Below are 17,476 nucleotides of genomic sequence, written 5' to 3'. Positions count from 1 at the left end.
TTAAGAAAAGGTGTTTTGCATGAGCCGCGATTAGCTGTTTCTGTCTGCTTTTTGAAACGTAAGCCAGGCCCATGAAGCCCACTAAATTTGCCATGTCGGCCCAAAACTTTGTAACCAAGTTTTGCAATTTTTTTATTGTTACTTTTATAATTTAACCGACGAGTTTAACTTTTACTAAACGACAGCGTTCTCAGACCAACCACAGCGGCCCACAAAATTTGCCATGTCGGCCCAAAATATTCAACTTTCGTTAAGTTTTATTCTCAGACGAACACGTATTTCATTTCTAGTTTATAAACATTATGCATTCAAGATTAAGAAAAATAAACGCAAATGCAAAAGAAATTCAGAATCATAATTATAAGTATTTTAAAAAAAGTAAAAGCAGCGTTCCACTCAACACTCCTATTGGTATATACGGGCGGCCAAGCAAAAGCAACTCCGAGTAGATCAAATCAGCATCCCGCGCTCTCATCAACGGTCCAGATTCTTCGAAGAGCATTTGATTCAGAGTTTGGAGGTTGCGAGCTTTATGAGATCCTTTCTCAGAATCTTACCGGAGGGGTTCTTGGGAATGGAATCCACGAACGCAACCCGCCGGATTCTCTTGTACGGTGCCACCTGTACAACCACACGTGGACCCTTCTCAGATTATAAATTACAAAATCATAGCTATTTGATGCATTCGATCTCCGCAACAAAAAAAATCTATTGACAATCGAAAATGTAAGTGCTGACCTGTCTTGCCACGAATTGCATTGTATCTTCATGTGAAATGTCACTTCCACCCTTTCTTACCACGTAAGCCATTGGATACTGTCCAACCTCTTTGTCTGGATATCTGGAATTAGAAGAAAATATATCAATGTAAATACATGACAATAATACCAATAAGTTATTTATAAAATGAAATTAATTTACCGTATTAAAAAAATAAAAAATACATGAAAATTTTGAACTTACGGAATTACAGCTGCATCGGAGATACTGGGATGAGTGAGCAACAATGCCTCTAATTCTGCCGAGGCACCTGAAAAATAATATTAAATAAAATAAAGTAAATAAATAAAACTAAAAAAAAAAAATTATCTAAATTACCTGATAGCCCTTATATTTGATGAGTTCTTTAAGGCGATCAACCACAAAAATAAAACCATCTTCATCAATGTAACATAGATCGCCGGTTCTCAGCCATCCCTCAGAATCAAGCGTTGAGGTGGTGGCCTCCACATTACCAAAATACCCTACAATTTTTTAAACACCAACTTCATTAGTTTCTATCCATTACCAAACATACTATTGAATTTACCATTTGGCCAAAAAAACCTTTTTTNTTTTTTTTTTTTTTTTTTTTTTTTTTTTTTTTTTAAATTTCAAACAAAATAAAAAATCAAGATTATTAAAGATTATACTTAAAATTAATGACATTATAAATTGTAGTATCCAAAAATGGATTCAATCATGTCGGCCATTGACCACTTTCCTTACCTTTCATGATGGTGGGCCCTCTGAGCCAAAGCTCTCCGGTTCTGTTCACAGGCAGAGCATCGCCGGTGTCCGGGTCAACAATCTTGGCCTCTGTGCTCGGCGATAGAAGCCCCGCCGTGCCGTAGCGGCGGCTCTCCTCCAGAGAATCGGTGGACGCCCCAATTCCTGTGGACTCCGTCAATCCATATCCCTGAAGAATGGAAACATTTGGATACTTCTCAACGAAACCCTCAATCACCTCCTTCCCGAGCGGTGCTCCGCCGGACAACGCCGTGTGTAACGACCCCAAATCGTATTTTCCCTTTATCTGCTCGGCAGCGTTCACCATCGCCACCAGTATCGGCGGCACAAGAGGCAGATACGTGGCTCTGTACTTCTCAATCGCCGACAACATTTCATGAATCTCGAATTTGGACAACACGACGATTGTCGATCCAGAAGAGAGCAGCCCCGTAGCGAAAGCCACAAGGCCGTAAATATGGAACATCGGAACCGTACAAATAAAAGTCCCTTCCCCTTCGCTCAATTTGAACCTCGTCACAACGACTTGAACCATCGCAATTAGATTCTTGTGAGACGACACTACGCCCTTGCTGGCCCCTGTCGTTCCAGAGGAGTAAAGCAGAGTCGCTGTGTCGTTTTGGTCCACACGCTCCTTAACTCGACTTCCACTGGATTTTTTCCTCATCATATCGCTCAGCGTCGACACGATTTTGACTGGGAATTTTTTAATTTGAATTTCACCGTCGATCAGGACGACTGGCAATTTGGAACTGGCGATTTTGGGGATTAGTTGTTGGGTGGTGAAGGCTAAGATGGGGTTGGAATCGGCGATCTGTTTGGCGATTTCTTGAGGGGTGTTGAGGGGGTTTGTGGTGGTGATGACGGCGCCGAGGGACATGACGGCGAGGCAAATAATGGGGAAGAAAATGGAGTTTGGGGAAAGGAGGAGGATGACGTGGCCTTTTCTGATGCCCATGTCGGAAAGGGAGGAGGCTACGGAGTCGACAGACTCCCAGAGGTGGGAATAGGTGATGTGTTGGCCGGTGGTGGCGTCGATGAGGGCGATTTTGCCGTTGTGGGGGCGGGATGAGATAAACGTCGTCGCATCGAGGGATTGATTAGGGGGAAGCGGGATTGGGCGGCGTTTGCTGTGGAAGATTTTCGTGGATTTGCAGAAGCCGCTTCTTGGATCCACTTCGGGAACGTCGCCGCCGTATACCGCCATGAGGTGGCCGGAAAAGTATAATTTTCAGAGAGTGAGAGTAGAAGGTGGAGTTTTGAGACGGATTTTGGGCATGGAGGCTTTCAGGTTGGCATGTATAGAGGCATAGAGCCGCCGCCGTTTAAAGGTCAAAATTGGAAAGAAAAGATATTAATACGTGTGTATTGTATTGTACAATGCAATATGCATGTTTGTTTTTCGTTTGCCAACGCCGCCGACTTCCGACTTCCGACTTCCGACTTCCGACTTGTAATTAAATTGAATATTTCACGTTATTTTATTTTGTACTTATTGGCCGGTGACACGTGTCCTATAATGTCAAGTCGGTCGATGGGTATGTTGAGAAATAAATGGAAGATTTGCATATCTCTTGTAAATCATTCAACCATGTACAGATTTGGATTACCACTGGAAATGCGTTGTAGGCTACGAGGCCTTGGGCCGAAGGAAAAAGGCCCATTCACTTGATTGGCCCAGTTTGAAAGCCCATTCTATGAGCCTTCCCCATAGTCATTTTCAAAATCAAGAGTCAGGTCTCGAGAGTGATTTTAATCCAAGTTTTCATCTTCCTCCTCCGATCATTTCTGCAATCAGATTTTGCTGGTCAATTGAAAGTGCAGAGGCCAATATGGGAGGTGGTGGGCACGGAGCTGGTACAACTTTCAAGGGCATGACCATACACCAGCCAAAACGCTGGCACACCGTCACCGGCAAGGGATTGTGCGCCGTCATGTGGTACAAACCCTAGCTTTGTTAATTCCCGATCGAACATTTCTATTGAAGGAACCTAAATTTATCTCATGTTTTAGCCAATCTGCGCCATATTTACTTTATTTACCTTCTTTCTCTGTCTTTCCAAGTCCTGCATCGTTTCCGATCTGGCCTCATCGGATATTTCTAAATGAATGCATCGCAATCGAGTGGAGTCACAAATTTCATTATTATTTTGATGCTATCTCTTAATACCTTGTCTCGTACACAATTTGACGTCTCTTTGAAAACTAGAAATCGATCGGATCAGTAGGATTGATAAATTGGCATTTCCAAGCGGTTCAAAATCTGTTTTTTAACCAAATTATTAACTATTATCTTTCAGGTTTTGGGTGCTATACAGGGCGAAACAAGATGGACCTGTAGTACTGGTAAATGTCATCGTTTTCCAAATCACGAATTACATTTCTACTTACTATTATGTATCTGAATCTCTAATAGTTTTTTCCCATTTTTTCTTTCTTGTCGATGATATATGCCTCAGTATTTATTTTCCATTCCTGGATGTCTTATTCTTGTAATATTTGCAATGATTAGGGCTGGAGACATCCATGGGAAGGCCATGGTGACCATGGACATGATCACTAGGTACCCTTTTCATTATTTACCTCTCTTTTCAGTTTTCTCCAATTAATTGTCTATGTTTATAGATAAAAAAAAAAGTCAAAACAAAATGTGTCCTGCTGTATTTGCAACACTGAACTATTAACCACTTGATATTAGGGAGTTCTGTTGATAAGTTTTCCAGGTCCTTTGTAGGGTTGCTGTCAATGGTGGGCAGAAGGGGAAATGGCAAAGCTTCAGTTGCAGGTTCCCTATTTGAATGTTACGAGTACCATATTTGCTGAGTTCTGTTCAAATAAGGATATTGTGATAGCCAAGTGGACATTGACATCACTTCATCATTTTTACTTTGTAATCATGAATTCTTCTGATGTGTGTTGAATATTTGATTTGTGTTCAATCACTGCTGTTGTGGAGTTCAAGCAAAGATCAATGCCTACTTCTGAATTTAGTTTGTTCTTTTGTTTTATTGCTTCTCTTGCTCCAAGTTTACCCTCTTCTTAAATTAAGGTTATTCCATCAGGCTAATTTGATTGGTCCAACCGGAATTTCATGTAATCAATGGTGAAAAAAGCATTCAGGAATTTATCTGCCGTGAGACAGTTATAGGCACTGTACTTTTTTAAAAATAGAAACTTAACTGAAGAGGTATCAAGAATGCATAGAAATAGAGAATTGGTTGATCTTGAAAGAGCATTCCAGTTTCTCAGCTTTCTGAATGCTAAATTCCAAAGCCTCACAGTTGCCTCTAGGGCTCTCTGCAGTACAGCAATATTGTTATTTCATGGGTAGCTCGTGTATATAGATACCAATTTCAATGCACTCAGTATCTGTTTGCTTGCTGGGAGGTAATCCCTAGGGAGATGATTCCTCCAAAGTTCCACTGAGACTAAGTTATGGATAAATTGCCCCTGGTAACTCCGAGCTAACAAAAGTTCTCTCTTCTCAGTAACACTTATGGGAAGTATACCGTTCCTTAAGTTGTCGTAGAAAATGCGTTAAGATGCCATTTCAGATCCTTCTACTGAAAACTTAGATCAGTTCAACAAACAGAGCAGGAGTGATTGAAAGGGTTGGATTTGGACACAGCCTCATCGCAGTTGAGAGCTCTTATTTTGAAGGCATCTGATTCTCTTATGTGTCGTGACAACCACATAACTGTTAGCTTATAATGAGGAGGATTGAGCTTTGAACTGCTTCTGTCAAAATTACCGGTCGCTAATTGCAGGTGCGTTTAGATTCATTCAATGCCGTATCGCAGGCTTCTTCGAAGGGCATGGCGCCACCTGACTTTAAGTCCTCCAGTGTTTTTAATGGACTTTTGCGTCATGGCGGTTTTGATTGGGTTTTAAGATATAAACCCTGTAAGCCCCAACCATACAAATACGGTTTGGCAAATACGTTTGTATTAAATAAACTCTAAATTTAAATATTATATTGGTTCTTAAACATTTGTTTCATTTTCATTTCTGAGTTCATAGTTCTTAAACTTTCAAAATTGTTATTTTTCTATCATACCCATACAAACTTACTAATACATACTCAAAACTAAACTAAAACTAAATAAAGATAAGATCAAAATGAATATATTTTTTTTAAAAGATTAAAGTTATAGATTCAGTACGAAAATAGTATAAAATTTAAAGTGGTGAGGATGAAAGTGAAATTTAAACACGCAAAATCCGGACAAAGCACCATTTAAATAAAAGCAAATTCAAAAACTAAATAAAAACTGGTAGACTCGCCCACCGTGGGGCTCGAACCCACGACCACAAGGTTAAGAGCCTTGCGCTCTACCAACTGAGCTAGACGGGCAGTTGTTGACATTTGAAGCAATATTATTAATATATTTTAAAATATGTTGATGTTGGAACGATATATGAATGATTTTAATAAGATTTGAATTATGGAAGAAAAATCTATTTATTTATTTCATCTATTCGATTATGAGAATGAAAACACAATACACCAGGATTGAGATACATATCTATTCATTGTAATTGGTGGTTTGTTACTGTAATGATTTTATCAACATACCTCAAGTAATTGCTTTCATCATATAATTTCAATAAGGTTCCTAACATATAAATAATTTGACATTCTTAGGATGCCACCAAAGATATTTCTGGAACAAAATTTGTTTGGAGAGAAGAACTAATTGGAGTTTAAGCACACACGTAGACCAGATGTTAACGCTTCTTGATTCTATGGCGCGGATTCAAAGATGAAATCCACCCATTTCCCCTTCACATCATCAAACAACGACAAAATATTGGACGCGATTTCTCTGGAATTTTTCGATTTTTTTTTCTCTTTATTTACCAGATTGAATTGAAGCAATCGCCTGAAATTTCGTCGGAGTTATGGCTTCCTCCGCCACTAATCCTCTTCTATCTTCAACCTTCTTCGGAACTAACACCTTAATCTCTCCTCCGACACCCAAAACCACCAGTTCGGCGACGCGTTTGCCTTTCATTTCGAGGAGGAAGCTTGTTCTTACGCGAAGCGCTCTTAGTGAGAAACCCAATTTTGAACACTTCAAGTCTATTCCATCGCGAGCTACTTTGGCTGCTCTAATCTTCTCTTCGATTGCGCCACAAGCTCTAGCCGTGGACGATGCTACCCCTCCTCCGCCGCCTCCTCCGGTAATCGAAGCTCAAGCGGCGAGTCCCAGCACTTCAACTTCCTCGCCCTTCTCTCAGAATCTCCTTCTCACTGCTCCGAAACCCCAATCTCAATCGGTTTCGGACCTTCCCGAAGGTAGCCAATGGCGATACAGTGAATTCCTGAATGCGGTGAAGAAAGGGAAGGTGGAACGAGTTAGGTTTAGTAAAGACGGCTCTGCGCTTCAGCTTACTGCCATCGATGGCCGTCGTGCCACTGTGATAGTCCCCAATGACCCTGATCTTATCGACATTCTTGCCATGAACGGTGTTGATATTTCGGTGTCTGAAGGCGACGCTGGAAATGGATTGTTCAATTTCATTGGTAATTTGTTGTTCCCCGTTTTGGCCTTTGCTGGATTGTTCCTCCTCTTCCGCCGTTCTCAGGGTGGCCCCGGCGGCCCCGGTGGATTAGGTGGGCCGATGGATTTTGGAAGATCAAAATCCAAGTTCCAAGAAGTGCCTGAAACTGGCGTGACTTTTGCCGATGTAGCTGGAGCTGACCAAGCCAAGCTTGAATTGCAGGAAGTGGTTGATTTCTTGAAAAACCCAGACAAGTACACAGCTCTTGGAGCTAAAATCCCAAAAGGGTGCCTCCTTGTTGGGCCGCCCGGTACGGGAAAAACTCTTCTGGCGCGGGCCGTGGCTGGTGAAGCTGGCGTGCCATTCTTCTCGTGTGCTGCCTCAGAATTTGTAGAACTGTTTGTTGGTGTGGGTGCTTCGAGAGTGCGGGACTTGTTCGACAAGGCCAAGTCCAAAGCTCCTTGCATTGTGTTCATTGATGAGATTGATGCTGTGGGGAGACAGAGAGGGGCTGGTCTTGGAGGTGGGAACGATGAGAGAGAGCAAACAATCAATCAGCTATTGACTGAGATGGATGGGTTCTCCGGTAATTCTGGTGTGATTGTATTGGCTGCTACAAACAGACCAGATGTTCTTGATTCTGCTTTGCTCAGGCCCGGAAGGTTTGATAGACAAGTTACCGTCGACCGTCCTGATGTTGCTGGGAGAGTCAGGATTCTTCAGGTCAGTGCATTGGAAACTCTTATTGTCTCAAGATCAATGAAATTGTAATGGATTCTTGGTTTGATCAAGAGCTTTTTGACCTTTTACTGTGAATAAGCTCCTACCTGAGTTGATTAATTAAAGAAGCTGCACGGACCATACTTTCGGTTTCTGATGTGTTACACTTGATTTTAAGTGGTCTATCAACCTTAGAACCCCACCGCTAGTAGATGATGTCCGCTTTTTTCCGTTACGTATCGTCATCAGCTTCACGGTTTTAAAACATTGAAAGGGAATCCCAAAAGGGAAAGCTCAAAGAGGATAATATTTGCTACCGGTGGGCTTGGGCAGTTAGAAAGGATGGGCTGTTACAAAAGACGCTCATTTTCGTTTTTGTTTTTCTATGTGTTTTTGTGGTGTTGTAGTTTGGAACATCTGTTGCATTTTTTTCTTTTTGTTAATGTTCTAAGTTCTCTGTATTCTTTCTTTATATGATACACTGATGTCTTGTAGGTGCACTCAAGAGGGAAGGCACTTGCTAAAGATGTTGACTTCGAAAAGATAGCAAGGAGAACCCCTGGTTTCACTGGAGCTGATTTGCAGAACTTGATGAACGAAGCAGCCATTCTTGCAGCCCGGCGTGATCTCAAGGAAATTAGCAAAGATGAGATATCAGATGCTCTTGAGAGGATAATTGCAGGGCCGGAAAAGAAGAACGCCGTCGTCTCGGATGAGAAGAAGAAATTAGTTGCATACCATGGTATATGCCAATATGACTGTCATTGTCTAGTTTTGCAATTCTATTAACAGCTCATTTCTTTTCCAAATGCAGAGGCCGGGCACGCTCTTGTTGGAGCTTTGATGCCAGAATACGATCCCGTCGCGAAGATATCGATCATTCCCCGTGGCCAAGCTGGTGGACTTACCTTTTTCGCTCCAAGCGAAGAGAGGCTCGAATCTGGATTGTACAGCAGAAGCTACCTGGAGAATCAGATGGCTGTTGCCCTTGGAGGAAGGTATACATTATTCAAACTTCATCTTTGCGATGACCCTAATGTTTTGATTGTCTGGCCATACTGCTTGACGATCCTTCACGACAAATTTTACGAGTGTCGCTCTGGTCATTCTATACGGCAACCTGACCTTCTGAAATAATGAAAAATGTTCTTAGAGTTGAGTTATAGGGCTTATATGTTATTCAATTTGCATTTAATGGCCAATGCAGGGTGGCTGAGGAGGTGATATTTGGAGAAGACAACGTCACAACGGGCGCATCGAACGATTTTATGCAAGTTTCTCGTGTTGCAAGACAAATGGTTGAGAGGTTTGGATTCAGTAAAAAGATCGGACAAATTGCAATTGGTGGATCAGGCGGAAATCCCTTCTTAGGTCAACAGGTATGCACAAATAACGTGGCTGATCTACCTGATGGATGAATAGATAAATCTTTGGATTTCTTCACTGCCTATTTATTTAGAACGAGTTCTAATTATAATTAATGTTTGGGAACTTGCAGATGTCATCCCAGAAAGATTACTCCATGGCAACTGCAGATGTTGTGGATGCAGAGGTTAGGGAGTTAGTAGAGGAGGCATATTCAAGGGCTAAGCAGATAATCACGACCCACATCGACATTCTGCACAAGCTTGCACAACTCCTTATCGAGAAGGAAACCGTGGACGGGGAAGAGTTCATGAGCCTCTTCATTGATGGAAAAGCCGAGTTATTTGTTGCATAGAGAAGCATATTGACATGGATTTGTATTATATATGTTCAATACACAAAGCCGAATCAACTAATTATTTCACAAAAGTGCATACCACTTGATTGATAACTTACAGATCCCATGGTAGGCAAAAAATGCACGAAAGAGTTTGATTGAGAGAACTGAATTCTCAATACCCTCTGCTACCTCTATTATGCCTTTTCTTCTCTAATGTTGATGCCTCATTCAACATGTCAGCTGCATCCTTGTGCATTCCGAGCTTAACAAGGGCAACGGCCTGCAAGTAAAATGCAGTCGGCCACTCAGGGTGAGCCAATTGTGCTTGCATGGCATCTCTAAGTGCTGCATCTGGTTTATCACACAGCAGATAACAAATACTTCTTCGTGCGTAGACTGTTGGAGATACTATATTTCCTACGTCAATGAACTGCACATGATGCCATAAATAATACGTCAATCTTCAGCATAGAGCAACTCAGCTTAACGATCCAGAAGTTGTGTATTTTCAGGTTTGGTGGAGGGTGTTAATCTCAAAGTTCATATACATCATCAAGGAATATAGCTGCTTACCGTAGTATAGCCGTCTATTGCCTCTATAAAATCTTTATCTCGAAATGCCATGTCGCCTCGCTTACGCGCCTCCAACATATCTCGAATCTGTTGAGTCCATTCTTGGAAGGACAGCTGCATAAATCCAGTTGGAGATGAAGTTTTAGCATTTGATAAGGATCAACAATCTAACAGGGGGAAAAACTTCCAAGAAATGAAACTATAGAATTGAGTTTCAGTATCAGAGATGGTTTACTTCGCAGGATCCATCATCATCCTTATAATGTGACACGAGCAAAAGCTGATGAATGGCTGTTAGGTCCACTCGAGAACAAGCATCGCCCATTACAGAGAGAGGCAGTTGTGGCGCCAAAGGTATTTCCTCGTGCTTTGGGATACCCAGCATTTCATATGATGGAATCTATAAGCAAGAATTTATCACATTAGAAGTTAAAAGTACTGAATAAATTTAACTGAAGTATCTCTTCGAAAAGAAAAGCACCACAAGAGGTCCACAATATATATATATATATATATATATATATGAATAAATAAAAACCGCTCACATCAGAGTTATTTTGGAGAGGGGTGAGTGCTGCTACAAGTTCTCTAATACTTGGTCGATTCCTAGGTTCATATTGCAAGCACTGTGACGCAAGCTCAAATACTAAAGTCGCCTCTTCAGTTGAAAATTTGCCATCTAAATGTGAATCCATCAAGAGCGTAATGTTCTTACCTCCAATCATATCAAGTGCCTGCATGGAAGTCGAGGAAATAAATGGAAAAGAAAAAAAAGAAGAAACCCATCTTCTTTGATAAAATTAAACATCAGCATTAATATGTTTCTGTTTCATGCCCCTAAATTAGACATTGGTAAAAACTATAAAGTACTTACTTGATTCGGAGGGACATGCTTTCCACTAAGAAGGTCTAAGAGGATAGTCCCAAAGCTATACATAACGCTTTCAGGAATTACAGTTCCTGAAAAAAGCAGCCAATTATGACAGTGATACAATCAACAAGTGGAAGAGAACAATACGGTTAAGTTCTTGCTGTAATATCCAAGAGACATTCATAAGGATCCTAATGCTCGTTCTCTTTTCCTTCATAACTAAGATTCGTACGGATCCTACTGGTGATCAAGTGTTCTATAACAAGTCTTTAACATTTGATCAATCTGGAGTTGGACTTTCCGTTAAGGGAGATTCGATGAATAATCAGATAACTGAAGGCTATAAAATTCTAATATACAATTTCGTATGGATAACCAACAGATCTATGCTCCTTTTGTAAATAGTAGAAGAAAGAAATGACTAATTAAGTTTGATAATAAAAAGCGGATGTTGTTCAAGTACCATCTCTTAAATACTCTGGAGGTGTATAAGCTAAATTGGTGCTGTAACTTTTTCCGTCCATGCTGTTTTTCATCAATCCAAAACATGATAGCCGAGGATCGCCATTCTGCAAAATTTCTAGCCACATTAATACAATATGATGCGAAAGATCCTTTTGAGTGGAAAATTTTCTTTTAACGAGAACGCTTCAATGTGGCTATTTCAAAATAAAAAATCTATCGTCCTCATAAAAATTAGAAAAATGGGCATTTGAAAAGGAAAGCCACAAGTTTTCTCGCAATTCCTATCACAAATATCAAGGAAATTATTCTCGTTTTCTTTCTAGCGAAAAAAAAGGGGAAGGGGGTTTGTTGATCGTTAAAGCACCTCGTCAAATAGAACCCTGTCTGCATTCAAGTCGTGGTATAATGGACGTTTTTCCTGACAACAATATTGTAATGCTTCAGCGATGTACAGAGAAACTCTTAAACGCATTGCCCACTCAATGGTTTGTTTCTCCCCTGTCAACGAAATTGTATAACCGATTACGTTTTAGTCTAAACAAAAAAAAATGCACCAGATGTCCAATTTGTATGGATTGATGTGCATGATCTCACTCATTGTTTTACTCATTCAAGTTTTCAAGAAAATAAGAACACAGCAGAAGTAAGCATAAGCAAAAATACGGAATCAACAGATTGGAAGTATAATGCATCATCGATAGCTTCGTCTCCAGGGCAGACGCAGATCATAAACTTGTAAAAAGAAAAATTATGGCAGTTCGCGATTCTACATCGTCCATAGGCAGATTGAACATCTAAACCTTACAATAGAACCATACAACGACGACGAAGAAGAAGAATACTGGTTTGATATGATAAATTCCAGAATTATCAATCAAGAATGGATTCAAGAGACTTACAGTGGAACAAATGCTTTGCGAGGGTGCAATTGGGCATATACTCCGCAACAAGCAGCCTTTCGTCGCCCTCGCAGCAGTAGCCGATTAAATTGGCAAGTCTTTCGTTTCTCAATTTCCCCACACCAGAGGCTTCCTCCTGAATAAGAATTCAACACCAACAACATAAGCGAATAACAATTAATGGCAAGGGAAGGCAATGGAGACAATCAGAATCCGAGAAATTGAGAAAAATGAACACGAGTGTGTACGGCGAACTGTTTGCGGTCCGGCCACGCAGCTTTGGTAAATTTTTTAACTGCAATACAGCGTCGATTGTTCTCTTTCTGAAGACATCCCTTGTAAACGACATTGGGCGATTTATCACTGCTTTCCGATACAATGTATTCGGAGAAGAAGTTGTTCGTGGCCGCCTTGAGGTCGGCGAAAGAAAACTCAACGCATTCATCAGCCGGCGGGGCTTCTTCTCCATTCTGATGGTGGTGATTCTTCTGGCCTTGAGGATTGTTTTGTTCATTAACATCGGCTGAAGGTTTTTTCAGTTGAAGTAACGACGATTGGCAGCAGCCCATAACTCAATCGATTCAACTCCTATCCTGGAATTGAAACTCGAATTTGAATCAAAGAAACAAAAACGCTGAAGCGGGAAGAGATATGTATCAGAGAGCTGCCTGAAATGTAAACTCTACGAAATGCGGATCGTTGGATTGTGAGAATAATAGAGAAACTTAGCGAGGTTGCAGCTTCCATTTCTCCTTCTCATTGCCTCCGTTGTCTCCTCGGTGCCCGATTGAGTTTCAGTTTTTCCTCTCCAGCAGATAACAGGGGCTTCGTCTTTCTGGTTTCTTCTGCAAATGAGTTGTCGTAAGAGATAATAATGCAAACATTTGTTATAACTTATAACTTCCCTTTCATTTCTCGCGCCACAACCTGAAATTTATATTCTCTTTTTTTTTTTTTAATTATTATTATTCAAATATTTTATTTTACTTCCTTAATCTTTTAAATTCCTCATTAATATTTTAATGCAATTTTTTTTTTTAGTTCTTTGGATTCTTTTTTTTAATACACAATTTTATTTCTTAACTTTACATTATAAAATATTAGTCATTATTTTCAATTTTCAATTTATTATCATTCAATAATAAAATTAAAAAAATTATAGGTTTCCTCAAAATATAACTTAATTCAGTATTTTTTTATTATTTTTATTGTAAACTCTTTTAAACATATAATATTATAATGGCGATTTAATCGAATTAATACCATATTCTAGATGGTATTATTGTACTTATAAAAATGACATGATGTATGTTTGACTTATTAATCTAGATTTTTCTATGGCTGAATTGTGTGATTAATCATATTTATTAGCATCTTAATTATTAATTGAATTAAATTTTTAGCATATATGTATAAGTTTTATATAGCCTAATTTTCATTTAAATTCAAGTCAATTCTCTTGGAAAAGTCAAAGTTATAACATTTTTAAGTAACAAGAATACAATTTAAAAAAATGCTCAAATAAAAATTAATGTTTGGCTACAAAAAGTAATAATAACAATTTATGAGTTTAATTTATTGAAAATTTGGATGTTTTTGAGAATAGCAGTGTCGGCAACGGCAATGTCTGGTTTTCTTTTTTGAAGGGTCCAATTCAAAACATCTCATGTTCTTCCAGAAGGTCACGTCCAACCAAATATATATTTTATATAATCATATCCAAAAATAATTATAAAAGAACTATATTGAAGATTGCCGCCGTGAATTTTGTAACTTAATTAATGAATTATGCACATAGCTTGACCAATAAGAGTGGAGAAGTCGTCCGCGTGTGGCCCTTAGCCTAAACCAAAAAAGCCTAAAACTAAGGCTTTTTACATTATAAGGTAATATTTTGAAATAAATTTGGATTTTCAAATTTTCTAGTAAATGAAAAATCATGTTCAAGGTACAATTTGAGTTGCATTTAGTCCAATTTTCATCCTCTAGCCTTAAGTTAATATATATCGTAAGAAGATAAATTTAGATTTTGTGGCACTTGTTTAGCCTAGCAAACAAGTTAGCCTTGAGCCACATTGAGCTACAAACAAGTAACAACGACTCTTATAGCATATAACCCTGGTAGTACAATTGACACCTAGTCACATCCATGTATAATACATTTGGAAGCATTTTAATTTTAGCGAGTGCAGACATGATTTTGGTGACTAATCATATACTATTATATTGACACACTAAAAAATAATAAATATCTATCTAACATAAGAGCTATGAAAAGGGGTTTGGAACGAGTATATGAACATAAACAACAAGTCGTAGACGGTCACAAGCAATACATTTTGAAGAAGCATGACCATGACAACTAGCACCTAAATTTTGTATATTCAGAAACATTAATTTTGAAGTTCAACATTAAAATAAAAAAAATCATCACATCCAACAATGGGATGGGATGGTCATGGACTCTCAATCTTCTGCGCACATTCCGAAGATCATGTCACCAATATATCATAAAAACCAGCTCATCTATACATTACACGCACACATTATAATTAATTGTATTTTTCTCTAAATCATATTTATTTTCAACTCCCCCTTTTTTTTTTTTTTTTCTTCACAAAAGGGATCAAAATATGTGAATCATGTACATATATTTAGTTAATTAGTATAGTAATTTGGTGTAAGAAATAATTGCATCTATTTTTGTAATATCTGTTGGTGAGACAGAGCGTTTAGCAACGAAACTCTGGCGCTGATCAAACTTCTGAAAACCTTCTGGCTTTGAGTTTCAATGTCTCCCATCCAATCCTCCAAATCTCGCATCTTCTTCATCGTCCTTTTCGTCTCCTCTTTCCCTTTCTTCTTCAATTCTCTCAATTTCTCAGATCCAATTTCTCTGAACTCTCGAATCCCCTTCTCCTCTTCCGCCGATTTTTTCCCCTTCTTCGATGATACCTGATCAAATCCTGTCCACGCCCATGGCTTCCTTGTCCTGAATGATTCTGCGATTCCGTTGAACAGCGCCAGAGAAACCGCCATCGTCACTCCGATGACTTCTTCGATCGCGGCGGCAAGATCGGTGGTGATGTTGCCTTGCTCGGCCGTTTTGGTTTTCTTCTGTACGGTCGAAACTAGTTTCGCCATTTGCCTAGCTAACCTCTTCCTAGATTTAACATATAACGCGATCTTCTCTTCGTCTTTTTTCCTCATCGCGACCTGCGCGGCGGAGTGCTCTTCTTTGAGCGAGAGAATCAAAGTCTGGAAGATTCCATAAACGTCGACGAAGCGTAAGAAATGTTCGAGAAGCTTATCCATCCAGTGCGGCTGGTGGCGGAGGGATTCTTGAGTCTGAGGGAGATTGAGAATGTCGTCGAGATGGTTGTGTACGGTTTTGAGGCGGTTCAAGCCGTCGCAGATCCAGGCGGCGGTACGGGACTCGGAACTGAGCGACCAGGAACGGAGATTGGCGATCTCGTCCTTGAGTTGGAAAATCAAGGGGTGGGGTCTGGAGGGAAGACTGATGGAACGGACGTGATGAGAGAGGGCGGGCTTGGGCTGAGCCTTGTTCGGAAAAGAGAAGGATCGCCGGAAAACACCGACCATGGCTGTGATTTTAACGATGCGTCGAGAGCGGGAAGAAGATATGGGGAATTTGGGATTTAGTGGTGAGGAAGATGGGAAGGGAATTTTGAAGTATTTAAAGGGGAGCGGAGAATAGCGCGGAATTTGAGGGCAGAGAGAGAGAGTGAGGCGCACGAGGGGAAGCTAGAGTGGGGAAGCAAAAATGAACAACATGACTGCTTTTTTTGCGCAGGTCTTTCCCTACGTTTAAAATTGCTTTACATATTTATTTTTTAAAATATAAAATTAATTTTTATTGTACATTAACTTTCAATTTTCTCCAATAATTTCTTTACCTGCTTTCCCCACGCGTTTACTAAGGATACCTTCTTCTCTCCATGACACACTGCCTTATGTCTAGCTTTGATATCATTTTTGTATCGGTGTCAGTCTCACGGTTTTAAGACGTGTCTACTAGGGAGAAGTTTTCATACTCTTACAAATAATACTTAGTTCTCCTCTCCACCCCATATGAGATCGATTCATCCATTAAGAAAAAAAAAAATGAAATTTTTTATATATAAATTTTTTGAATGGTATAATAAGAAAATGGGAAACTCTTTTAAGTCTATAATTTAAAATAAAATATATTTGGCACTAAAAAGGTTTATAGAAAAGTAGCAACCGTAAAAGGCGGTGTATTTATCCTAATGGTGTGGAAGAGGAGTACAGGATCCGCGAATAAGTAGAACATGAAAATGAAAGCCACGGGGCTGCCAATGATGTGGGTACACGGAGGCGGTTGTGTTCTACACAGTCCTCGTGGGGAGGGGACACCACGTGGCTCGACACTCTGGAGCAGTTATTTTGCGGGGCCCACATACGCGCTGCCTTGCATTGGTTTTAATCTTTTTAGTTCTAAGCAATAATAAGATATTAATTAGTTTAATTAACAAACTTAATGATCAAAATCTCATCACAAATATTTAATAGGATTAAATTCCACTCCTTCAGCTTTTATTTATTTTTTTATCCCACTGAAGTTTCACGGTCGTTTCTTTTTTTTCTTTTCTTTTTTTTGGATAAATTATTTTAACAAATTAATAATATAACTTTGAGCATGATGATCACACCAACAATATTAGATAAAAAAAAAAAAGAGTACTTTTTAAGATTAAAAATTCCTACAATATAATTCTATACACTTATATGAAGATAATGAAGATGTTAATGAACACTTGAAATATGTAATTTCTTAATTATATATTTTCAATAACTAATTTTTAAAAAATAATATGTACTAATACAAGAATCCACCTTAATTAGACATAGAAAAAAGACATTTCTTGTAAGGACGTGGAAACTTCTTTTTAATAGACACGTATTAAAATCATGAAGCTTACAATGATACGTAACGAGCTAAAGCAGACAAAATTTATTAACGGTGGGCTTGAGCTATTACAAATGACCTTGATGCTGGCTCCAAGGAAGATGAGTTGTGAGATCTCACATTGGTTCCTTGTAATATAAGGGTACGTTGTAAAACACTATTATCATGTGAGCTCGGACTGCTACAACTAATTTGATAGTTCCGACAATCTATACACTTACATTAAATGAACCTCTTAAAATTTATGTAACATGTCTATGATTCGATATTGACATTTA

General features: G+C 39.2%; 5 protein-coding genes and 1 non-coding gene across 8 annotated transcripts; 2 read left to right on the top strand and 4 right to left on the bottom strand.

Moving 5' to 3' along the window:
- Positions 1-276: 276 nt before the first annotated feature.
- LOC111796549 (4-coumarate--CoA ligase-like 5) lies at positions 277-3,192 on the bottom strand. The gene is made up of 5 exons (XM_023679221.1): positions 1,489-3,192; positions 1,097-1,244; positions 964-1,029; positions 739-841; positions 277-621 (listed from the first exon to the last, which is right to left on the bottom strand). The coding sequence occupies exons 1-5, from the start codon at positions 2,714-2,716 to the stop codon at positions 508-510; spliced, it is 1,659 nt and encodes a 552-aa protein (XP_023534989.1). The 5' UTR covers positions 2,717-3,192; the 3' UTR covers positions 277-507.
- Positions 3,193-3,236: 44 nt separating this feature from the next.
- Positions 3,237-4,517, top strand: LOC111796548 (NADH dehydrogenase [ubiquinone] 1 beta subcomplex subunit 2). 2 transcript variants are annotated; one of them, XM_023679220.1, is made up of 4 exons: positions 3,237-3,448; positions 3,810-3,855; positions 4,022-4,072; positions 4,244-4,517. In XM_023679220.1, exons 1-3 carry the CDS (start codon positions 3,342-3,344, stop codon positions 4,070-4,072), a joined length of 204 nt encoding a protein of 67 aa, XP_023534988.1. In that variant the 5' UTR covers positions 3,237-3,341; the 3' UTR covers positions 4,244-4,517. The 2 variants fall into 2 exon arrangements, with proteins under 2 accessions (XP_023534988.1, XP_023534987.1); XM_023679219.1 differs by having other exon boundaries at positions 4,233-4,517.
- A 1,273-nt stretch (positions 4,518-5,790) lies between these two features.
- On the bottom strand, positions 5,791-5,863 carry TRNAK-CUU. The gene has a single exon. It is a non-coding gene; the product is annotated as a tRNA-Lys (tRNA).
- Positions 5,864-6,167: 304 nt separating this feature from the next.
- LOC111796546 (ATP-dependent zinc metalloprotease FTSH, chloroplastic-like) lies at positions 6,168-9,603 on the top strand. The gene is made up of 5 exons (XM_023679216.1): positions 6,168-7,737; positions 8,230-8,476; positions 8,549-8,732; positions 8,942-9,113; positions 9,233-9,603. Exons 1-5 carry the CDS (start codon positions 6,412-6,414, stop codon positions 9,452-9,454), a joined length of 2,151 nt encoding a protein of 716 aa, XP_023534984.1. The 5' UTR covers positions 6,168-6,411; the 3' UTR covers positions 9,455-9,603.
- LOC111796547 (probable serine/threonine-protein kinase At4g35230) lies at positions 9,452-13,147 on the bottom strand. 2 transcript variants are annotated; one of them, XM_023679217.1, is made up of 10 exons: positions 12,916-13,147; positions 12,496-12,840; positions 12,248-12,383; positions 11,713-11,846; positions 11,347-11,452; positions 10,887-10,972; positions 10,558-10,746; positions 10,248-10,412; positions 10,013-10,126; positions 9,612-9,869 (listed from the first exon to the last, which is right to left on the bottom strand). In XM_023679217.1, exons 2-10 carry the CDS (start codon positions 12,814-12,816, stop codon positions 9,612-9,614), a joined length of 1,509 nt encoding a protein of 502 aa, XP_023534985.1. In that variant the 5' UTR covers positions 12,817-12,840; positions 12,916-13,147. The 2 variants fall into 2 exon arrangements, with proteins under 2 accessions (XP_023534986.1, XP_023534985.1); XM_023679218.1 differs by lacking the exon at positions 12,916-13,147 and having other exon boundaries at positions 9,452-9,869; positions 12,496-12,816.
- Positions 13,148-14,733: 1,586 nt separating this feature from the next.
- Positions 14,734-15,992, bottom strand: LOC111797306. The gene has a single exon (XM_023680285.1). The coding sequence runs from the start codon at positions 15,848-15,850 to the stop codon at positions 14,945-14,947; it is 906 nt and encodes a 301-aa protein (XP_023536053.1). The 5' UTR covers positions 15,851-15,992; the 3' UTR covers positions 14,734-14,944.
- Between the last annotated feature and the right edge of the window lie 1,484 nt (positions 15,993-17,476).

Source organism: Cucurbita pepo, chromosome LG06 (assembly GCF_002806865.2).
Source record: "Cucurbita pepo subsp. pepo cultivar mu-cu-16 chromosome LG06, ASM280686v2, whole genome shotgun sequence".
Lineage (NCBI taxonomy): Eukaryota > Viridiplantae > Streptophyta > Magnoliopsida > Cucurbitales > Cucurbitaceae > Cucurbita > Cucurbita pepo.
The sequence above is the reverse complement of the archived record's forward strand: the minus strand, read 5'-3'. Positions and strand labels throughout refer to the sequence as shown.